This window comes from Poecile atricapillus, chromosome 1 (genome assembly GCF_030490865.1).
Source record: "Poecile atricapillus isolate bPoeAtr1 chromosome 1, bPoeAtr1.hap1, whole genome shotgun sequence".
Taxonomy (NCBI): domain Eukaryota; kingdom Metazoa; phylum Chordata; class Aves; order Passeriformes; family Paridae; genus Poecile; species Poecile atricapillus.
The window spans coordinates 7,798,659-7,823,094 of NC_081249.1; the positions used below are offsets into that span (position 1 = coordinate 7,798,659).

At 41.4% G+C, this 24,436-nt stretch overlaps 1 protein-coding gene and 1 long non-coding RNA gene across 3 annotated transcripts in view; one reads left to right on the forward strand and one right to left on the reverse strand.

Annotated features, from left to right (window-relative positions):
- LOC131582543 (uncharacterized) lies at positions 1–12,961 on the reverse strand. Its single transcript, XR_009278361.1, has 5 exons — positions 12,824–12,961; positions 12,085–12,174; positions 11,833–11,872; positions 10,391–10,460; positions 1–202 (listed from the first exon to the last, which is right to left on the reverse strand). It is a non-coding gene; the product is annotated as an uncharacterized LOC131582543 (long non-coding RNA).
- A 366-nt stretch (positions 12,962–13,327) lies between these two features.
- The window catches only part of MED14 (mediator complex subunit 14), a 34,952-nt gene continuing 23,843 nt past the window's right edge, over positions 13,328–24,436 (forward strand). For both annotated transcript variants that reach the window (XM_058845833.1, XM_058845844.1), the window contains exons 1-8: positions 13,328–13,691; positions 15,053–15,079; positions 19,449–19,554; positions 20,162–20,335; positions 20,758–20,887; positions 22,566–22,694; positions 23,052–23,159; positions 23,967–24,099. In XM_058845833.1, the coding sequence (XP_058701816.1) occupies positions 13,516–13,691; positions 15,053–15,079; positions 19,449–19,554; positions 20,162–20,335; positions 20,758–20,887; positions 22,566–22,694; positions 23,052–23,159; positions 23,967–24,099 (983 nt within the window). In that variant the 5' untranslated portion in view covers positions 13,328–13,515. The remainder of the gene's footprint in view (positions 13,692–15,052; positions 15,080–19,448; positions 19,555–20,161; positions 20,336–20,757; positions 20,888–22,565; positions 22,695–23,051; positions 23,160–23,966; positions 24,100–24,436) is intronic.

Consider the following 24,436-nt stretch of genomic DNA (forward strand, 5'->3'; position numbering starts at 1 on the left):
GCCTCATCCTGAAGAGCAAAGCTGTCAGCATAATGGGCACATTTCATCTCTGGGGTGATGTGGCAAATTTCAAAGGAGCATCAAAATCCTTCCAGAACTGCAGAGTCCACCTCATACTCCCATATACAGAAGTCCCAGGGTTCAGTGGTGTGGCAAGGGGCCAGTGGCTCAGCATGTGTCTTCCATGGAGAAAAAGTCATACCTGAGAGAATACAACCAATATAAACTCTGAAATTACACTTCCAGACTTGCTCTTGCAAAAGGGAAGTTTCTCCTGCCTTGCATTATCTGAAGGCCAGAAACTCAGGTGCACAGTCCCTTGAGGGTCCATTGATTGTTTTAAAAGGCTCCATGAAAGGTAATTATCAGAAGATTCATTATGGGGGAAAAAATCCTTAGGGATCTGAAAACTGAAAAGGCAAAGGATAAAAGTCACAGGTTTAGTCTTCTACCTTCTTCATCCTTTCTTGAAGACTCTACTAGCAAGGTCTGGAAATGCTTTTGATTATCTCCAAAAATGACAGAAGATGAAGGCACTCAGCACCTTGCACAATCAGGTACTTAATGTCCTTACCCTCCCTGGGGCTCTGCTGCTGACAGCAAATGAACTGATAGCTCCTGCTGCTCCCACCAGCCTGGTTCTGTGTGTCATCCACCTACACACACATTCATTCTCTCCCTCATGATTTATTCATTCAATTTATTTATTTATGTAGGTCATTTTCAGTAGTAGTTTTACAAATAATGGCAGAAGTGAAAAAAGAGGAAGACAGAAACAAAGTTAAGGAGAGAGCTGGTGGCACACAGGGAATGGCAGGGGGGAAACCTACTCTGCTGAAAACAAGACCTACTCTAGAGGACTGCTCCTCATTTTCTCCTCAGGCAGAGCCTGAGCAAATTCCAAGTGACATCGGCTTCACCAGCCTTTGGCACTGACTTCCCACAGCCAATCCACCTGGTGCTCATACCCTGGGCTTACATGGTCTTTCTGATTGCACTTGAGGCCTTATGGAGCTCTCTGAAGGCTTCTTCTGCATTTAGAGACAACTGTTTCAGTTTTCCAGGCATTTAGTCATTAATTGTTTTAAAGCTTTGGTCACAGGGGTCTTTGCAGTAAAGAACATACCTATTTATATTTCCTAACCTATGTGTCTAAATTAGATTACCTCCTTTTATTTCCTTTTTATACACCCTCTAAAGAAACTCCGTTTTCTACACTGAACCCACAGGAACTCCAGGGAAATCACTTTCCTAAGGATATAATCAGACATGGTAAGCTGATCTTAAGGCTTTCTGTCACTGAAAGAAGTAGTCTTGTTCCTTCCCCTTGTGTGCTTCTTCCTGTCTTCTTCCTCCTCCTTCCCCTAATTCTACCTGTTTCCCACCCATGCTTCCTTACTTTTGACACTTACCTGACCCTTCACTGAGCAGATTTAGCTCACTGAAGTGACAGAAAATAAATCCGAGAAGTAAAGAAAAGGACAGTTTTCTGATGGGTTAATGAGCTGCATCAGCTCAATGAATATGAAAGTCAGCCCAAGGGTGAGTCAGGATCATGTAGGAGGGAGTGTGAAGAGCAAGGAAGATTGACCCTTTTCACAGTAGAAAGTGATCAAAAGAGCTCAGTTTGTCTCCACTAATGGTATCCTTAGGTGGGAATATAAAGTAGATGCCTGGAATCAGACAGAATTTATCCTTGCTGTTCTGGCTCTGCAGTAATGAATTTATATTTCATTTTCTTTCCCTTCTATGCTCAGCTGGCATGTTCTAACACAATTCATAGCCTGAAAGTGTTATAGAGACCCCCTTCAAGCACAGCATCTCTACACTGCTAAGAAAATCTGTCTCTCAGATGTTTCACAAATACAAGAAGCACTGAAAACCATTAGGTATCAACGGTGACCTGCCCTGTTATGGACTCTAGTGGAGAAGCACATAATGGGAGCTAAGAGCAGCACAGTTTTCAGACTGTGAAAGTCAAACTGTGACTGAAGTTAAATGAAACCTTGGCTGCTCCATTTTTTGATACCTTCAGACCAAGACAGGGCACTTTCTTCATGACATGCTGTGCCAAGCACAAGGTACGTAACATGTTATGCTCGGCAACACTGTTAGTTCAGTGAAATTTAAGGTTCTGTGATATATTGGAGGTCAAAGAAAATAATCTCATGTTCCATAAATCTGTAAAGCACTGATTACACAAAGGAAAATAAAATATATATACCAAAGCAAGACTTTTTAGTTAATAAGTACAACCAATTCCCATTGTTCTTCCAAAAAAAAGAAGACTTCTCCCTACATCCTTCACTTTGGATTAGTAATCTTCATCTGACAGGAAGAGAGTTCCTTTGCTTTTGGTCTGTGGACATGAGCATCAAACCAGCAATTACAGCAATTGCAGGTGTCCTCTGTTTTTAGAGAAGTAATTTTTGAATGCTCATGTGGCATCTCAGCATTCTCCTAGCAATATTCTGGAAATGCTTTTGTCACTTCTGCTTCTCCCATGGTGTAAGAAATTATGTGCTCTGCCCCAGACTTTCCTGCTCAGGCTGTGATGGAAGCACAAGCAGAATGTGCATCAAAGGGTTACACACCATGTGGAGACTTTCAAAGCCCTCAAAATATAATCTCTATTCTGATTGCAACGTCTGTGGAAGATATTTTATTTCAACAAGGGCCTCAGCCTCTCTTCATGGGTTAAGGAGAATTATTTTCATTTCCTATCTTAACATTCAGAAGGCATGCAGACAAATCCAGTCTGAACTACAGCTATTGAAGTGGTGGGTGCCTGCCCTAGCAATGGTCTGTCAGTCTCTTTTAAGGAATCTTTTTGTAAGACTCCTTGAATCAGAGTCCTCCAGTGGTCTAACCAGTCTCCTAATTAGCTTTCATCCCCATCAGCCATGACCAGTTACGGATTGCATTTCTCCTGCCTCAATTTAAAACTAGTCTAGCTTCCTACAGTTCCTTCATTTCTCTAACTTTTTCTTCTGGGTTTTTTTTTTTTTTTTTGTTTGTTTGTTTTCCTGAGTTAAAATTTTTAACAGGTTTCTACCCATGGTCCAGGATTAGTGTAAATAGTGTACTATTATAGTGTACTATTATAGTGTACTTGGTACTTGGGTTCTGTAGCAAGTTGGTTTCCTGTTCAATATCACCCACACTAAGGAAACCACATCTCTTCCGACATGCACCCATTTTAAGAAAAGTTATTTTTAGGCTGTAGAAGACTATTAGTCGCTAAGACAAAGGGCTCAGGTAACTCCTTAAAAAATTAGGAGAGAAGGGAAAGCCTTCTGACATACTGAGAGGCTGATGGGAGAAATACCATTTGCAGGTTGCTCTGCTTAGGGGAATTAAATTAATTATTATTTCAAGATAGTTTGGAAATTTCTGTGTTTGAAAATGAAACAGTGTTCTGAAGGACTGAGCAGACTCATGGGTGAAATTGTTGTGGGCTACAAGACAGGCTTTTCTACTTCAGGGTTTGCAGGGAGGATGACATCCCCCATCTTCAGTGCTCTTTGCCACTTCTCCTGCATGTTCTGAATATTGTGATTTATGGCTCTTATCACAGGTGAGATTAATGCCCTGGCCAGGCTGATCCCTGCCTGCTGCTCTGTGCTGTGAGCACAGCTGGACACCTCCACTGCCTGTGTGTGTGCACATGCACAGGGGCTGCAGTCACATCTGCCCCTTCAGGCTGGATGCAGCTCAGAGCACAGGAAGAGTCTGAGTCCTCCCATGAAAAACACTCAGAGCTGATAAACACCTGCCATGTCGTTCACTTGTCCTTTCTCACCCCTCTTCAAGATGTGGGGATACAATTTGCCAGCACAGAGAAGCCCTGACACAATTTCCTCATGCAGTGTAATGTTACAAACAAGGAAGTGTCATGATACAAACCTAAGTTGGGAACCTCCTCAGCAGAGAAACTTAAGGGTGAAATGAAGGGACAGCTCAAGATAAGAGCTCAGTCTCAGCACTCTCTGGGGAAGTCTTCATTGTTTTCCTGTCACATTTTAGACTGACAAATACCTCTTGTACAGAGAGATTTGTTGCTCTTTTCTGCAACTAAGAATCTAAGCAATTAAGATAGAACTTATTTGCATGGAGAAAAAGGGTCTGAACAGCAATTCTGGCAGCAGACATTTTGCACTACAGGACTATGTGGTCTCTTTTTACCTTTTAGAAACAGATTAGGCTACACTGCAGAAGGACACTTTGTACAGTATGAAAGGATCTATCCAAGGCAAGGTACAGAATAATCAGCTTTTAAGAAAATATTTCACTGATTTTAACAACTTTCCCATATACACAACCCATCCCTAGGAATGTTAGGGTTTTTTTATCTACATTCTAGCAAGTCAAAGGAACAGGAATTGGTCTGAGTTTTCATTCCTTGTTTTATACCAGAAAATGTTCAGTTCTTATCTCTTGATGTACTGGTATTTTATGTACTGTACCTCTGACTAGCACTTTACAAGATGCTACAGAGAAGGAGGATTTTTTGTGTATGTCTTTGTAAGATAACATATTATACATTTATGAAAAAAACCACTCTATATTTCTCTCTGCTCCAAACTACAGGTAAGTCTAGTTCATATGCTTATGTGGGAAACAGGTTTCCAAAGGCCTGTTCCAGAGAGCCCTGATTAGATAACATGTAAAGGAGAGAAACCATGGGCTAGAGGACTTTGTTTTCACTTGCAGCTCATTAGAGGCAGCCCAGAGCTAACCTAAGCCTCCTGACTGGGAGATACAGGATAAAACCAGGCACAGACAAAATAGCACAGTTTACACTTGATACAGCTGTACCCTGGGTTCCCACACCATCAAAAAATAATAAGCCACCAAAGGAAGAGGCACTGTCTTCAAAAGCCTCAAATCCACGCACATAAATTGCTGCAGTCCAGTACTTGGGGGGATTCTTGCATTGTAAACTGACCAAGAAAAGCACCCTTCGTCTATGAAGGTGACTCTACCCTCCTACAGTTTCAGATAGGAAATTAGAACAAACTCTTCTCCTGCTGCAGAGGATGAGACAGGCAAGTGGTGGAGGCAGGTCTTAACCAGTTTCACCCTGACTGGTCTTAGGGCTATCTTAAGCGTAATTAAGAAGGCCACCTTAGAGGGGGGAAGAAAGAAGAGTGTCCACGTGTATCTAATATAATTTCTAAATTAATTTAGTTAAATCAGTATGTGTTATGTGAGCAAGGCTTATTGTCAGAAAGCTAATTCTTAATTAAAATGAGAAATAGAGTGGTGTTATCTATTACAAAGAAGACATGGGCTGAAATAACTTCTGATGTGCATAATTTCTTCTAAAAATACCAGAATGCAAGGATTATGTACAAGTGAGTTAATAAGGTGTTGTACTGTACTCTGAAGGCTGCTTAAAATTAGCTGTAAATGTGTTTTTGCTTGTCCTAAATGCATTGCAGACAGACAGAATTATTTTCTTCTCTCTCAGTCTTTCTTTGAGCTGTCATACTCTGAGAAGTCTGGGTCTGTAGGCACTAGAAGGAGAGAGATCACTCTGTTGTTGCTCTTCTTTCCAGTCTTGCTCTCAAGCCTGAAGGAATCAGTTCCAGTAAGTGACGTTCCGAGGTGAAGCACAGTCATTTCCCCACATAATTTATTTTGTTTGCACTACGGTGCCATGGGGCAGTGCTGGGCCTTCTGGTGAAAGCACATTTTCACAAAAAGCGCCCACTTTCAGGATCAAATAACTTCTTATAAACCAGTCAAACAAAAGATAGGAGGGGCTACTGCTGCTTTGTGCCACAACTCAGTCGTGTCCAGGGAGGTGCAGCCACCGGTGACCGACGTGGGAAATCAGTGAGACAGGTCTCCATCGAGTTATTGGGCACCACCAACACAGGATTTAACCAAGCATGAAACAGAGACTAAGAACAAAGGCAGGGTGGTGGGTTTTATGGGGTAGAGCAAGGGTGGAGTTTAGGGTCTGGGTCCAATAGGACAATAGAACAGCAAAGGAGAAGTCTCAGGGGTACAAACTAATAGGGGTACAACTGGAGGGGTTATTAAAGTAAGTTCAGCATACATTAACAATGTAACAAGGGTAGAACACTCTTGGCTGATACTTTATAAGGGATTTGGGGGTGGAGTAACTCTCCCCGGGCTTATAGGGCACATCCCCCAAGGCAGAGGGGTGGAGTCCACTCCTCCCGGGACTTAAAGCCACGCCACTCACCTCAATACTGCCCGTCTAAAATCAAATCCCCCGCCTCTTTGGGTGGGGTCACGCCGCAGCCTACAGCTCTCCTGGCTAAAACCCCATTGAAAATAAAATTTACTGAGATTCTGTGTCTTCTGTATTCCACAGCTGTGCAGAAAGGTAACAATTTTTATCATTTTGCACAGCACTGCAACTAGCCACAGGCTGTTAATTACTTCTGCAATCAGCAGGGCAGGGAATCTTCTATGCTTAACTGTAAGCTGCATGAATTGTGGGCTACATGCAGTTCTCAGGATGTGGTCTGTGCCCCACAAAAATCTCTAAGCAACTCTCACCTAGGTGCTGCCTGGCCCCACGCGAAGGATTTCATGTCCTTCTGGCACAACAGGATGTATTTAGTTAGATGTAAGAGGTTGGCGCTTCCAGATGAACTACAATCCCTGAAGAGAGGCAATCCCACACCCAATCTACAATTTCTGGTCTTCCAAAGCTGGCACTGGCCAAAATTGCTGCCTGCATGGAAGCCCTGTAGCATCTGAGAGCAACCTGCACCTCTTGCCCAGTAGCAAAATTAATAGATAATAAGGTATATAATCTACTAGAGGACCAGTATTCCTGCACTGCTACAGATATGAATTTGCCTTTTTACTACACTCTTAAATTTTAAGGGACAGTGAATAGTTGCTGGAGTTCACTAAGTCAACCAAGTTTGTAGTCACACAGTTAAACATGCAATCAGCTCTTCAGCCTAGAGCCAAACCTGTTCTGGCATTCTCTTGTCAGAGATGGCATCTTGGAGCCTTGTGACAGAGGCAGTGCTTAGATAAGATTCTAACTTCTACAAAAAATGCAGGTTTATCCCTTCTTGGGGGGAAAAAAATATCCCAGTCTAGAAGCTGTGCAAGAGGGAAGTTTCTTGGACAGCATCTTAGCCCAGAAACTTCCTTCACATCCAAAGTCTGAGCAAAGGATGGCAGCTCAGACACAGTTCTGTGCGTCCTTACTTCTGAGAGAGAGGGTCAGCATTTAAACCTCATCTGACCACAGCTGAGATCTACAAGGAATTTGCAATTAAGCATGTTCTGGTACCCACCTTTGTCTTTAGAGGAGCATGACAGTTTGCACTGTCTGAATGTATTAGCCAGCAGCAGTTAAACACAATCGAGCTGTCTGCTTCTAAGGTCAGGACAGAATACACCGCAGCTGCAGTCCTTCTCCCACTGGGTATGACTAATCACATCTACTTCCCTCATATTCTCTCCATCTCTTTTAGGTGTTTGCACTACTAGATAAAATCTTTTTGCCCAAAAGTGCTTTCATGTTGAAATAAGGGCTCGTTTTGTATTTTTTCAGCACACATGTAATTTTCTCAAATTCTGAGTAACACCCAGGGATGGTTAGACAGGGAGAAATCCCAGGGTTTGGAAGGTATTGTCAAATTGTTCAAGTCCATGACTGAACAGTGCAATTCATCACTTTACTCCCATGTGCCTGATTGCCAGATCAGGGGCTCTTTCTCCTTTGTTAGCTTTTCAAAGATATGGGGTCCAGAAAGAACGTCACTGTTTTGCTCCCATTTCAGAATTACTTGTGAACAAAGCATTTTTTTACGCAGAGAAAAAAAAATGCAGCTTCTGTGGTTAAAATAGTAAACTGAGTTGTAATTAACTTAATCGCGATAATAATGAAAATACAGTCTTTTGAGGATAGCAAGGCCTTTAGCTGGCTTTAGTTCCCATCTGACAGAGATAAATCAATTTAAAATTTACACTGGATATCAACATTGTTAGTAAAGAAGTCCCAGAAGAAGCTCAGAGTAACACAGCTATGTTCAGTGTTTAAAAAAAATAATCCATTTTGCCTTATAATAAGAAAGGGGACCTTTGTAAATTCAAGTAAAATCAAAGATTCTATTTTATGACTCAGAGAATGTTGCTTTTCTTAGTTTGTTCACAACATATAATTAGAACTGGGGTGTACTTTACTACACACCACACAAGAAATTCTCTGTCTCACTAACCGGAGGGACTGATGGAGAACTCTCAATCTGTTACTAAAGGTCTCCTATCATTCAAAAAAATAGTTGTCAAACTTAATCCCACAGACGAAGCAGATCAAAAAAAAGACTTCAAATTATAATTTTAAAGATAATAAATTGAAGGCTTTTTCTTTTTTAATTGGTTCACTCTGTGATTCTTTTAATAAACAGACAAAAAGCTGAGCACGTGCAGCAGCCAGCTACAAACCCTCTTCCTTTAACATACACACACACAATTTTGCAAAGAATGCTTTATTTTAGATGCCATAAGCCCTGTACAATTCACAAAACAGTGATTTGTGGCTTGAAGTACTGGACTGTCAAAAAAATGAATTAATTTTAAAAGTGCTTTTAATTTTAAAAATAATAGCTAATAAAGATACAGGACATAAAACCATTTGTGACTAAAAGGTCATTGATATTTTTCTACTGGACTTTCAGCACAGCATTATAGAAGTCTTACATTCATGCAAGTGTTATAATGGAGAAGCCTTTTTTCAGTATTGGCGTGTGTTTGATCTAATAGTGACACATGAAACGTCATTAGAATTTAAATAAATATCTTAACTTTTATTGAATTGTAAGCTCTGTAAGTTTATAATATGTAGCACTGCAATTACTGATACTATATGTGGGAAGTCTCCCACACTATATTGGATTCTCTCATGTCTTCTGAAGAGAATGAAGGATATCAAACTCTTATTACTCATTATTTATATAGACATTTGGATGTAACATTGCTAAACGTCACAACACTATGAACTAAATAATTAACAAAAAATATTTGCACTATATTTGCATGCATTTTTTTTTTTATTATTTAAAACAAATACTTAAATGTCAAGTCCAGGAGGTGCCTGGGTGATGAAACATTTCTCTCATTTAAAAGCCTGACAGAGAAATGGAATGACCAAGCTCTGAGCCACACAAAGACAGGACAGCTCAGAGCCTGCCTTGTAGAGCAGGATATGGTCTGGGCTCCCACTGAACATTTGCTCCAGGGTTCCAAGAACAGTAAATGTTTAACTTCCATGGAAACAGAAAGTCACCTGCTGTCCTTCCCATTAGCTCTATAACCCTGTCAGCTCCACAGTTAATAGCAACAGGTTTGGATCAACCAACACATGCCTACCCAAAGTCAGGTACCTGGGCTGTAGGGCTACAACCTGTAGGGCTTTTTACATACAGAGGGGTGCACTGACTTGAATTATGGAATCACAGAATAAGCTGAGTTGGAAGAGACCCATCAGGATCATTGAGTCCAGCTACTGGCCCAGCAGAGGACACCCCAGGCGTCACACCATGTGCTTGAGAGCATTGTCCAGACACTTCTTGAGCTCTGTCAGGTTTGGTGTTGTGACCACTGCCCTGGGGAGCCTGTTCAGTGTCCAACCACCCTCTGGGGAAAGAGCCTTTTTTGATATCCAGCCTTAACCTCTCCTGACACAACTTCAGGCCATTCCCTTGAGTCCTGTCACTGGTCATGAGAGAGAAGAGATCTGTACCTGCATCTCCTCTTCCCCTCATGAGGAAGTTGTAACTGTAGTGAGGTCTCCCCTTAGTGTCCTCCAGGCTGAACAGACCAAGTGCCCTCAGCTGCTCCTCGTACAGCTTCTTCTCACAGCCCTTCACCTCCCTCATGTCGCACTGTGGGGCCCACACTGCACACAGAGACTGGCTGCAATGCTGGGCCATCACCCCCATCCCCTGTGTCCCTACCACACCCTCCTGCCAGGCAACACCCTGCCTCCCCTATGGCTCTAAGGCCCTGTCCATGCTCCATGAACAGCCAGGAAGAGCTGGTCATCAAAACAGATGCTTCACCGTGAGGGTGTGAGGCCCTGGCACAGAGAAGTTGTGGGTGCCCCATCCCTGGAAGCATTCAAAACCAGGCTGGATGGAGTTCTGAGTTCTAAGCAACCTGCTCTAGTGAAAGGTGTCCCTGTCCATGGTAGGGGGATAGGGACAAGATGATCTTTAAGGTCCCTTCCAGCCCAAGCCATTGTGTGATTTTGTGTATGGGCCAGCCAAGCCTCCACATCAGGTCACCCGGCTGGATGGGGCCCCAGTGCCACACCGAGTGTCTGTGTGAGGGATTGTCTGTCTGCAGGAACACCTAAGGTCAGAGACAATGCTTGTGTGAGACTTACCAGGCCTGCTCTCTTCCCATTGCTACGAGAAAACTTGTCACCAGGTTTAAATGGCAGAAGCTGGATCCTGCTGAATGAAGAGAATAAACACAAATGAAAACACAGTAGCTTTTGCAAGGAGCCCTCTCTACTCCAGAAGTCTTGTTACTCTTTCCAGCAACCCCACTGGCCCAGGTTTCTCCCTCGTGTAGTTTTGTTTTTGCTACCCCAACAGACTTCTGGAACCTACTTCCAGTTCCTTCAAGCTGAGTTTGGCAGAATGCTCATCCTTTCTGGAAGTACTTGTGTCAAAGAACGGTAGCATGCCAACCTCAGAAAGGCAACAAGAAGCAGGAAACTTAAATATTTCTTTTTTCACTACTATTATGTAGGCCAGACAATTGTTTTTGAACTCCTAACGCTCATCTCCAATAGTTAAAACAACTGATCTTGCCAGGTGTCCCAACAGCACAATTGCTGTGGGTGCAAAACCATGAGCCTTGAGCTTCTGAAATTTCTGTGTAGCTGGTCCTCCTTTGTTTGGAAACAGTATCAAGAGCTTTTTTCCTATGCAGCCATGAGAGAGGAGAGCCCAGCACAATCTGTGCCACAGCACTGATTAACTCCTCTCCAAGAGGAGTGGAGCAAGGCAGACATGCTGAGGATATCCACCCCCCAACCAATGCTGAAAAATTCACCAAGACCAGAGCTTTTCTGAGGAAGAATTCTAACAGCAACAAACTTAAACTGCATCAGAATTTCCCACCTTCTTTTTCATCAATAAAGTCTGAGCTTGTGCCACTGAAATCAATGGGAACTTTATTACAGACTTAATCAGAAGAGAAGAGATGGGAAGAAAAGGGGAAAAAACAATTAAAAATCTAGTATTGCTAAGTTATAGCTCTTATAAAGAGCCTAATCAGATTCCTGTGCATGTAAATCAGTATTTTCTTCATTAGTGCAGCAAGTTTGCCATAAAATGACTACGTTGCATTTATTCATGCATCTAGAGTGAAAAAAAAAAATAAAATTATACATTTGGAAAAAAAATCTTTGAAATGGGCAGAAAAGAACTTAAAATACATTAAGCCAATAGCTTATATCACAATATGATCCAGAGAGTATCTATTATTCTATCCTTTATCGACCCTTTATAGATTAATTTATATAAATGGAACAAATATTTCTTCCATCTGTATTGAAAAAAAACCCTCTCAACTAATCTAAAAAACTTTTAAAACAAACAAACCCCCCCCCCAAAAAAAAGTTGCTTATAAACAAATTTTAGTGATTTTAGTAGTAAAAAATTCCCAGCTGACAGTCATCATCCACCCCCAGCTCACAAATTCATCTTACTGTGACAGAAGCAGCCCACAAACCTGACATGGCTCACAGCTGCAATACTGCCCTTCCTACCTGGATGGGTTATTGCTTTTGTTATTATTATTAAACTGATTACGCACCTCTCAGGTTGAAAAAGATTTCCTTTAATATTTAACTTTCCTGGAAAGATATGAATAAGAGGAGAGGTTTTTTAAGGTCTGCATTTCATACAAAACAAATAAGACCTCTTATTCTTTTTATTAAACTTGGAGTAGTTTGGGTATTTATTGTGCTTATTTCAGGGATTTCTTTGTAATCATAAGGCAAGAATTTATGATTTAACACTTGACTGAATCATGACACAAAACACCCAGGATTTATAGTTTCCTTACACAGTTCCCTTTGGTAACCAGTACATAACACATCAATCTTCAGTTGTTTACAGATGTCCCCTCTCCCTCCCTTCAGAGGTGTCAGTTGATCTGTAAGGCAGAAATATGAAAAATTCCAAATGCTTTGTGTCTATCCCTGAATCCCACTGGGTGCTCTGCCACTCATGGCTCCCTTTTCTCTCTTTAACAATGACCTCAAAGGACAATGTTCCACTAGTGCTTCTCATCTGGATACCCCTCTCGAATATCCTGCATTTCCTGAGTCATTAGGAAGGGATTGGCCAGCCTGAGGTCCAACAGAGCCCGCTGTTCCTTGACACCCCCAAGAATCACATCAAAAGCACTTTTGAGGTGCCAAGTCTATAATCTGGTTCTCTTTCACTCTGGATTTCAGTAACATGAGCAGATACAGGGACAGGGATGTGATCCTGCCCCTCTGCTGAGCCCTGTGAGGATCTCCTGGAGTGCTGTGTCCAGCTCTGGGCTCCTCAGGACAGGAGAGACACGGAGCTCCTGGAGCAGATCCAGCAGAGGCTGACAGAAGATGGAGGGACTGGAGCATCTCAGTGAGGAAAGGCTGAGGGAGCTGGGCCTGTTCAGCCTCGAGAAGAGAGGGCTGAGAGGGGCCCTCATGGCTGTGTGTCAGTGTCTGCAGGGAGGGGACAGGGGATGGAGCAGCCTCTGCTCCGTGGGACAATGGGACAAGAGGAATGGGCAGATGGATGTACAGAGAATCCACCTGAACATGAGGAAGAATTTCTTTCCTGTGCAGTGACCGGGCACTGGAACTGATTGTCCAGAGAAGGTGTGGAGTCGCCTTCACTGGAGATATTCCAGAACCGCCTGGACACAATCCTGTGCCATGTGCGCTCTGGGATGGCCCTGCTTGAGGAGGGAGGTGGGATCAGATGGCGCACTGTGCTCCCTTCCGTCCTGACCCATCCCGGGATCCAGCAGTCCCGTGGCACAACGGCAGCGCCATCCCCATGTCTTGTGTGTGTCCCTGTGTCCCGCCTGTGCCCCGTGTGTCCCCTTGTCCCGCCTGTGTCCCCCTGTCCCTGCCCGTGTCCCCATGTCCCGCCTGTGTCCCCGTGTCCCCCTGTCCCTGCCCGTGTCCCCGTGTCCCTATGTCCCTCTGTCCCGCCTGTGTACCTGCCCGTGTCCCCCTATCCCTGTGTCCTCCCCCGTCCCGCTGCCCCCGCCCCTCCCGCACTTCCCGGAAAGGCTCCCCGTTCGCTTCCGGTTCCGTGCCCCATCATGGCGGCGGCCCCTGCGCCCGGCGGGCTCTGAGCGCTGAGGAGCCGCCCCGCTCCCGCCGCCCGTTCCCCGCTCCGTCCGTGCGGGGCGAGCCGGGCGCGGTGCCGGCGCCGCCGGGAGCCGTTCCCGGGCTGCCGCGCGGCTCCTGCCCGGGGCCGAGGCGCCGCCGCCGCCATGGCGCCGGTGCAGCTGGAGAGCGCCCAGCTGGTGCCGGCCGGCCCCGCGTCAGCCCCGGCCCCGCCGGCCCCCGGCGCCGTGACAGCCGCCGCCAGCCCCGGCTATCGCCTCAGCACCCTCATCGAGTTCCTCCTGCACCGCACCTACGCCGAGCTCACCGTGCTGGCCGACCTGTGAGTGCCGCAGATCTCTCCGTGCCCGGCTGGCGGTGCCGCCTCGCAGCATCCCGGGAGGATGCGGAGGCCTCGCCAGGGATCTGTCCCGGAGCTCCTCCGGGGCTGCAGTGGGGGGAGGTGGTCGCGCTTTCCCATTCATAAAATGCTTGGGGTTGGAAGGGACCGTAGAGATCACCCAATTCCAAGCCTGCCTTGGGCAGGGACACCTTCCCCAAGACCAGGTTGCTCGGAGTCCCATCCAACCTGGCCCTGAAGACTTCCAGGGATGGGGCATCCACAGCTTCTCTGGGCAACCTGTGCCAGGGCCTCACCAGCCACACAGGGAAGAATTTTTTCCTGATATCTAACCCAAACTTACTCTTTTTCGATTTGAACGCATTCCCCGTTGTCCTGCTGTTGTAAATACCCTTGTCCATTCTCCCAGCCGGGGAGATGCCTGTGCATGCAGGTTGGTCTCTGCATCAGTCTGTGTCCAGGGGCACAGCAAAAGCTACTGAGTGATCTATCATAAACAGAGAAAATGACTCTGAGAACTGAGAGCAGCTGCAGATTGGCTGCTTAAATGCTTAAGTTTGCCCCCAAGTTACTGCCAGAAAACCCCAACTGTAGTGCTGGTACTGATATCAAAATATGTGAAACTGGAATGTCTGAAACTGAAATATTTTCAGATGCTGCAACTCCTTGACTTACCTCTGTAGTTTTTAAAATACCATTTGATTATTTTTGGGAAATAAGTTATTTACATTTGCTTAATGATCTGCTGTGCCAATGTTGTTGCGTTTGAAGTGGCAAAACAAAGGGATTGTTTTGGGCCAAGAAAAATTTTCATGAAAGCATTTGGATTCTGAATAAACCTGTTTCCCTCTTACTTTGTTTAACCATAGAGGTTCTTGTGGGGAAGCTGTGTGTTTCAAGAAGTGACATAGAGAGCAAATGGGAAAAGATAGGTATAGATAGCTCTTGTACAGTACCATGTCTGGTAAGGATGCAAACACAAGTTTGCCTCATGTGAGTTGAAGAATATTCAAACTCTGGAAAGGGCAAGGAATTTTAGAGTTTTAGTTTGCTTTGAAAAAACTTCCAAAATATCAGTCAAGAAGTCCTTCCTGTATGTTTATGGCGTGTGTAGAATAATTGATCTCAGCAGCCTTCATCAAACTTTTCACTTAATTTGACCAGTTCCAGTTTGCCTGGTACAGAGTAGTGGCAGGTGACCCATAGTACTATTTTTTATATACTTCGTAGTTGTGTAGAAGTTCCTGTAACTGAAGGTGGACAACAAAATTTCTAGTTGTCTGGAATGTAATAGAACAATATATAATACATCTTTTCTTTCCCCCCCCTCTTCTTTCATATAGATTACCAAGAAAGACTGATATGGAAAGGTGAGTTATAACCTCATAGATAAGAGAATCTGTAACACATGTTAAAATATAGAACTTGTTTAGGATGTTAATATTAATATTCTGTTGTTTAAATAAAATCTTTTTCACATAATTTTAGATTTGATGCAAGAAAATAAGCTTTGTCTGTCTTGCTGTCCCTACATAGTTTCAAGATTTTTCTCAGCATCAGTGACAATATTGGGTTTTCATGGTGTTTGGGTTTACAGTTTTTTGGGTTTTTTTGTGTTGCTGTTATAGTAGGTGAACTCTGTTAAGGGTGTTTTTCTCTTCATGAATCTTGAAGCAATGAATTGACAGTAAACCTGATGTGAAAGGGAACTAGAGAATTTAAATAGATTCTAGTTAGTATGATAAAGAAATGTTTTGTTCAGAAGAAACTGTTCAACAATGACAACAAGGTAAAAACCTCTTTTCTGCATTTTTCCATGTTACCTGGTCTTATCATGAACACTGTTTTCTGCTCCTGTTCTATGTGGTTTTGAAGTGTGAAAACTATTAGAGAGCAAATGTAAGAGACCAGAACAGTACAGTGCTGAGATGAAACAAATCCATTTACTTTTCTGTTTCTCTTAATAAATGTTATGAAACTTGTCAGAATATTGTTCCCTTTATTTGTGTTGACATATGAATTGACTTAAATTTCTTTAGAGAGATATAGGAGCTATGATATTCCTAAGAATTTTAATTAAGAATTCTGTGTACCAGGATGATCAGTAATTGTTATCTCAAACCTTCCAAAACTCTCATAACATGTGGAATTAATCTCATTTTCATGGAATCATAACCTGGAATGATTAACTGTACCCCTTTTCCTTCTTCATAGTATTTTATTAAGAGAAACAGTGTGGGTTTTGATTTGGTTTAGTCTGGGTTTTTAATTATCACAGTATTTACTGAAGAAATTACTTCAAACTTGGGACCAGAGCTCCCTTGTATTCATGGGTGGGCTTTTCCCATCTAGATATTTAGCATTTCTAGGTGAAGTTGGATTCTACTTTTTTGGGCACATGGGTGTGGGGCAACAACTTAAATCATAATGGATTAGAGAAAAGAAAATAAGACAGCCTTCAATGTACAAAGAATGTCCTATGACTTTCAAATTGTCTTGAAATTGAATGTTCACATCCTTCTTAGCTTTGACTTACAACTCCTCTTGGTGAAATGGATTTCCAGCTCTTGATGGAGCTCATCTGTAGGAATGTGGCTTAATTATCCATATTTTCTCTAGCTTTGAGATTCTAATGGATTCAGTAGTTGGGCTTCAAGCTCTGTTTCTTGGAGCTAGAGCCTGGAGACATGACACATATACTTTGATGAAGATGTGATGGTGTTGTCCTCTAAAAAAATTCACATAAAATATAAGTTCTGTGTTACAATGCCTGCTTAAAAGATGCTGGGATAAGAAAAACTGATGAGAAATTATTCATCATACTAAAATACAGTGGTTTTTTTCCAGGATCGTTTATTAATTATCAATTGTAGGAATAAATAACTCTTAGAATAAAGTGTTGGATTAAAAAAAACCCATTAGTACTGTGGTGGAAAATTAATATTGCTGAGTTGTGGGGGAAATTCAGGGGCTTTCTTCTTGGTAATGGAGACTGGGTTTTGCACAGTATCATTATCTTTTTCTGGGTGACCTACTTTAGTCTTTGACCACATCACTGTTTCTTTGTTTTCCTCATGTCTAACTAGTGTTTCACTGGTTTAGTTTGCAGCTGTTGTACCTTAGCGTTATGCACTTCTGAAAAGTGTCTGGGTTCATCTTCCCTGCAATACCCCTTTAGATACTTGAAGATGTCAGTAGGATCTTGCCACAGCCTTTTCTTCTTAAGCAGGAGCAAATTCAGCTTCCTCAGCCCATCCTTATATTCCACATGTTTCCTGCAAATGTAAATCCATCTTCTGATCTCCCATTGATCACAGAGCAGTTCATTCTGTAGAAGGCAATTTGTTTATCAGGGATGATTTGCCCTTGGCAAATTTCTGATGTTGTTTCCAGGCTAATTTCATGCTTGGTATTTATCAGGACGTAGCTTAGAGAAAGATTTGTCCTATGAAATTTTTTCTTACTTGAACTTAGGCCAAGTGACCTACAGTTCCTAAGATCCTCCTTTGCCTGCTTGAAGAAGGACATGGTGTTTGCCTTTTTGCTGTCATCATGACCTTTGATCACTCTAGGTTTTGGAAATGATAGAGAGCAACTTTACAGTGGCATGGATCAGCTCCCTCAGAATCCCTGGATGCAACCCATCTACTCCAATGGACTTTTGTATGTCAAGCTTCCTTAAGTGGTCCTCAACTTGATTTAATTCTGCCGTAGCTAATGCTTTACTCCCCAGACTCAGCCATTAGTCTGAAGAATCTTAGAGATCCAAACTTAGCAGTGAAGATCAAGGGTAAAAAATGCACTGAGCAACATGGTTGTTTTAAAGATTTTTAATTTTTGTTTCTTGTTTTGTAAATAAACTCTTTCCTGAGGTTTCATCTTCCTTGAATATTTATTTTTGTGTAGTCCAGTATGTACCTATAGTGAAAGACAATGCAGGAAATTTGAATTTATGTTTTATTAGAGAAGTAGATTCCCATTGCAGTTGTCATTCAGGGATGATGATGGTGCTTCTGAAAGCAGGGTTTTGTCAAATCAAAGTAACAAGTCTTCTCTAACTTCATTTAAGTGATATAAATGGAACAGCTACCAGAATACTCTGTCTAGAGTCAATTATATTTGACTAAAAAATATTTGTCAATTATTTTCATTATTAAATTGTTGTGCTTTTTGTGGGCTGGTTTTTTAAATTTATTTTCAGTCACAGAACATCAATTTGAATTTTTCCTGCTGTCATGCTGCTTTTACCGTAGATGTTTGATATAACTACTGGATTTTAGCAACTTCTAGGTGGAGTTTGAGAGATTACTGGCTTTCTAATGTCTTATGCTAGTCATCTTTCAAATCCCATAAAGTTTTCCTGAATCTTTCTAAATTCTCAACATCTTGTTTTCATAGTGTGGTTACTGTTAGAGCAGTGTGTGCGTATAGCAGCTTGTCCACACTTGAAATCTTAATATCAGGCTGAATGCCATTCCAAAACATGTGTTCTAGAACACAGAGAAATTACTGGCTTAATGCCCAAGTTCTTGGAGGAGGTTCATGTAATGGAAGAAACAGGACCAGATGGTATTAGTTGTGCTTCTGGCCTTACATGTTCATCTCCTACAAGCAGATTATGGTTTACTTGCACAAAAGAGTTAACCTCATTATACCAGCACTCTCAGCAGAATCAGACTCTTTCTGTGTTAGGAATTTGTGTTTTACAGATTGAGATCAGAAGGACATGCAGCTTCTGTTTGGTAGAGGCCAATATCTTATGCACTAATTAATGTTGTTTTTGTCCAAACGCTTCTGTTACTTTAGAAAACCGTAACAGGAAAACAGCTTAGGTTTGGGGTTTTTTCCAAACGAAGTACAAAACCATGGTGAAATTAGTAAATTGAGCACATAGGAAGGGAGGAAAACCTCCATAAAATGTTGATGAAGTGGTATTTCAGAGTGTATTATATTACAGATCTGCACTGTAGATCTTTATGTCTCATCTGATGCATCTGCACTGTAGATCTGTAATAATGCATGAAAATCTGCCAGCGCCCCTCTTGCATTCTCATTTACAAAAAATAGCTCTGAAGACATGCAGACATACACTCCTTCATTCTGACTGTCTTGTACAAAAGTGGTGGGAGGACTATTGAGATTCAGTAAGTTCTTACCTTAATTTCTTTGCAAGGCAGGAATGGAAAACAAAATTAAAGGATAGGGGTTTTGTGGTCTTCCCCACCACCACTCTATTTCCATATTGTAACGTGTTGTGTAAATATACTGTAAAATGCTAGAACAATATTTTGTTTAGTATCTTAATAATTTACTTATAGTGAGTATATGAGTATAATGTTACTGTCATGTCCTATAGTCCTTGGGTATATTGCCTACTTTAAACTTAATTTTAAGCCTTGGGGAAATCCTATAAAAGGTGTAAAGTTAATTTAGTTGAGCTCAGTATGGAATTGTTTCTCTTACAGTCAGTGATTAATTCCTATGAATATGCTTTTTGTTTCCCCAGACAGTCATGATTTGTTAGAATCCATGTATGTTGTTAGGTATTCACAACAGAGACTTTTTTCCCCAAGCTCTTAATCAAACAAGCCACATATAACTACTGATGCCTGCATTAATACAATTGGAAGTTATCATTACAGCTTTTTTTTTTTTTTTTTTTAATTGGCACACAGTTAAATTACAGCTTTATTATATATCTGAGCACTGGCTTAATACACATTTATTTTTTTTTTCCAGAAAAATAGAGATAGTGCAGTTTGCAAGTCGCACTCGTCAGCTGTTTGTTCGTTTGTTAGCCTTGGTCAAGTGGGCTAATAACGCTGGGAAGGTGGAAAAGTGTGCGGTAAGTTAGAGACAGAGTCTGGCCTGAAACAGCCTCTGAGGGATATGGGATATTGCTGCACCCTGACTTCTTTTTACTACAGAAATTTAAAAACAAATATTCGTGTTTAGAAATTGTATAATCTTTTTCTTTTTTTTCTTTAACACTTCACGTTCCCAAAAACTCATCAGTGGCATGAAAGGAAAGACTTGTCTGCACATAGTTTCAGGAAGGATTTGGGTTAAGATAACAGGACAGGGAAGATGGTGATCTGAGTGTGTTAGTTCTTATTATCACTTTCATCCTGGATAAATAAGAATAAAGTCCAGAATGTTGCAGAAAAACAAGCCCCTACTGATTACAAACAAGTATGGTTGCATTCCAGTAGCAATCAGCAGATAAAGAGCTGTGAGGCTGTACAGATCCCCCACAGCATCAGGAATGTCATGTGGATTTTAAGTGTCCTTGCATGTGAATGTAAGAAATGGCCAGAATATTCATTCTTTCTTTGTTTTGTAAATGCAGTTACTTGAATTGGAAGTGACAGATAAAATAAATATAAAGAGACATTGATTTGTGCATTTTTTTTGATTTGCCTTTTTGTTTTTAAACTCCTTGTTCTCTACAGATGATATCAAGTTTCTTAGATCAGCAAGCAATCCTGTTTGTGGACACTGCTGATCGTCTGGCATCGCTGGCTCGAGACGCTTTGGTTCATGCTCGGCTGCCCAGCTTTGCCATCCCATATGCAATTGATGTTCTGACAACTGGATCCTACCCTCGGCTGCCCACCTGCATTAGGGTAAATAACTGCCTTGTCTGGGGGGGTGTGAGAATCCCCTGACCAGCCTCAAATGCACGGTAATCAAACTAATTGTCTGTGTGCAGGTGGAGCTGTAGCTCAATACAGGCCTAGTGCCAAGTCTGCAGTGTCAGTTTCTCATGCAGAACACTTCCTGTTTGAACAAGTTACACTTTCCCAGTAAAGCATTCCCTCCATTTATTTAGTTCTGCCAAATTTAACGATTTTATTCAGTGGTCAGTCTTGGCTAAAATGTAATCAGCTAGAAAGCAAATCTGAGTGTAAGATATAAAACTTCACTGGACAATGGCCTGTAGTATTTATATTTTCAGACTTCTGGTCTGGTTGGTTTTCACAGTTGCTGCTACCAATCTGTTATACGTGTTTGAGATGCGTAGACTTGTCTGTGTTTATTCTAACAGGATAAAATAATCCCTCCTGACCCAATAACAAAGAGTGAGAAGCAAACCACACTTCATCAGCTAAACCAGATCCTTCGCCATCGACTCGTGACTACGGATCTCCCTCCACAGCTGGCAAATCTTACAGTTGGTAAGAACTAGAATTACTTTTTGAAGGATACATTCTTGCAGGCTGATTTAAAATTGTTGTTTTAATGCTAAAGCAAAGCTAAATGATAGCTTAATTGAGACCATTAAGGATGCTTCATCTCTTAAGACTGGGATCCTGTCTCTGTATGACATCAAAATACGCAGTTTTTTCAGTGATAAAATTGCTGAAATATTTATTTTCAAGAAGGAATCCTGTGCAGGTAATGCCAAAATGTTTTAGACATTGTCTTGCTCTTTCAGCAAATGTTTTGTGAAACAGTCTTTGGGCTACTTCGTCTTAATTGAATTTTAAAATTAGTTAAACTGTTAGGTCTTTCTGCAGAAGCTCTTTGAACTTGAGTTTAAACAAATGACTCCATGTTGCTTTTTTAAGCTGTTTTGATATTCATGTTCAGGCACAGAGTTTGTTCATATTTATGCATGCCTTTTGTTCGGTGGCTCACCACAGTGCCAGATCTCTTAAACTGTTTTGAGATCTTTGTTTTCATTTAGCCCAAGTAGTGGTAAACATTAAGAAAACCTTTAATATAGGAAGGATGGCTATAAACTGGACTAGGTTATTGCAGAGTCATAGAGAATAGGGTGGGAATGGACCTAGTCCATGCTTTTAACCAAGACAAGGTTAGCCATTTGTAAAGCATTCCCCACAGACCTAGATTGAAGATGCTTTTGGACAATCTTAGTGCTGCTTTTCTCTAGTTCTTCTGTGCTTGCAGTATCAGTATTAGAGGTATTTTTGTCTATCAGAAGTATATATGAATGATAATATGTCTGAACTCTTAAGAGTTTTCAGTTAGCTAAACATTTCAATGACTATTATTTTCTATTTTGGAGTGTGGTTTGTTTTAAGAGCATGTCTGGGGTGCTCTTGAAAATGAAACTTCCTGACCTAAATGGTTAAAATTTTTGCAGGAATATTTCTAAATGTCTTTAATTGTAAAGGCATATGACGTAGTTTGTTAAATGATTGAGAAGGTTGACCTGCATGTCAGAGTAAGGACTTGTACTTACTTGTTTGCTCTGTCTCATTCTTTTTATGACCTTGCTTGCATAGTTTTAAAGTCCTTGCTCCCAATTCTTGAAACAGATAATAGTTTTCACAGAGATGTGAAGATGTACATGTCAATTAGAAAAATAATGTGTGTAAACTTTGCTTGTTGTGTGTATATAAATTCTGCAAAGGATTACCTTCCTCACATGAAAATGGATTTATAATATCCTAATATTAAATAAATGCTTTGCAGTGAGATGTGTTTTCAGGGCTACATTTCAGCCTGGGCTGAGATCCATGCTCTGAATGTCATTTGAATATTGCTGAAAGCATTCATTGTTAGTAGTAGCAAAGAATAGGAATATTTCAGCCAGATGTTTTGTTTGTCAGGCTGGTAGCTCCGTGTTACGCTGTATTACAGAAGTGCAAATGTTAACAAGTTATCAGATTTAACAAGTTAACTTCAGGACAGTTTGTACATCTTTCTATGCTGCTTATTGACATTGTGTCTGTTGCAGACTATAAAATGTTCCCAGTTGCATGGAAACAAGCAACAGAGCAGAAATGATAGGGAAGTAATCCATTATGAGTGCCAGGAGTTACCACACTGTTATTTTTTAGGCACCTTAGGAGACTCAGTGAAATGAAGTATTCTTGTCTTCCTTAGCCAATGGCCGTGTGAAGTTCCGAGTTGAGGGTGAGTTTGAAGCCACCTTGACAGTGATGGGTGATGACCCTGACATCCCCTGGCGCCTTCTCAAGCTGGAAATTTTGGTTGAAGACAAGGAAACTGGTGGTAAAGAAAAAAATCAAACCTTTACACTTTGTTTTTAACATGATATTTGTCTCTGACACTGTATAAGTCTTGTTTTTGCTGGGTTTCCTCCATACCACCACTTAAGAGAATGAAGTTATATGTACTTGTCCTGTTTTGACCTTGCTTTATAAGCTTCTGATATACAGTGACAGTGTAGTGTAAAATGACTGACATTTCCAGAGTAAACCAAGAATTTTATTATTTTGTTGCAAAACCTGGTATGGAAATTGCTCAGTACAGTTGTATCTTTTTTATTTTTAATTTGTCAATTTACTGAATTATTTTAAATGCCTACTTTCCTGATGGCTAATGTGACTTATTTTTCATATGCTAAAGATGGCCGAGCCTTGGTTCACAGCATGCAGATCAACTTCATCCATCAGTTGGTCCAGTCCCGGCTGTTTGCTGATGAAAAGCCCCTTCAGGACATGTACAACTGCTTGCGTATCCTTCTGAAAGGGGCTTCTGAATTAGGTGTTTAATGTAGCCTTGCTCTTAGTAGCTGGAAGTCAGGAAAGATAGATTCCCTGCTAAGCTTGGGGGAAATGTCTCGACATGCAGTTATGGTGGCCTTGATGATGGCCTTGGAAGCAGTAATTCTCAGGTGTCTGCATGTCAGATTTAATGCTACATACTAAATCAGCAAAGGTGAGGGTGAGGTATTCAAGGCAGCAGGTTGTGTGGTAAGTCAGTGCAGCGGCAGCAGCAAATTTTGGGGGTGAAATACAGAGCTGACTTGCTCTCAAGAACTGCAGTAAAGTGCAGTTGATGAGGGTGTATTAATGCTATTGTATCTGTGTGAATAATGAGAGGAGATACAGGGTGTGCAGTGATTTTCCACTTGCAGAGGGCAGATTGTTAGACAATGCAAAATGAATTTCAGTGAAATTCTTTCTGCAAAAAGAGTCATTTTTTTTAGGGTGACTGTGGGAGATAGGGTGAGTGGAATTTCTTTGTTAGTAATCATCCTTTCAGTAAAAGATTATGACAACTAGAAATCTGTAAAACAGGGCTGTGACGCTCCTGTCTAACAACCTGTCCTAGTTTAGAGTTTATAAAATCACAAAAAATCCCTTTGAGAAATATTTGGTGCTGTTTATATGTCCTTATCTCTGGATTAGTACGTTAGTGTGTTTTCAGACAGCATCTTGTGACTTAGATGACAAAGGGAGGGATGTGGTATACAGAAACAGGTTTATATAGTGTGCAGGCTTCCTGGACATCTTATATTTTCTTAGCTCCATGCTTTAGACTCCTTCTGCCTGGCTCTTCAGCTGGAAGTCTTGCATTCACAAACACTAATGCTGATCCGAGAGCGCTGGGGTGACCTTGTGCAAGTGGAGCGGTACCATGCAGGGAAATGTCTCTCACTCTCTGTTTGGAAGTAAGTTCATTTCAAAAGGACTGTTAACAAGCAATAAATGAAATAACAGGAGGGATTATATTTACCAAGCTTGAACCATAATTCTCAGAATTGTACTTTCTTTTTGATGTGAGACTCCTAAATTCTTGTAATTAGGTGCCTACATGTGTTGTGTGACTTGCAAAGTAAGGGTTGCACGTTAATGTACAGAAGAGCATTGGATGCAGTTATAAATGAGTTTATCTAAGATATCTTTTTATTTAGTTATCTGAGATATCTAAAAACTGGTTAGATCTCTGTCAGACTTCTGCTGTATTTATTGCTTGATTTGCCCTGGATAGCATATTAAAAAGCAATC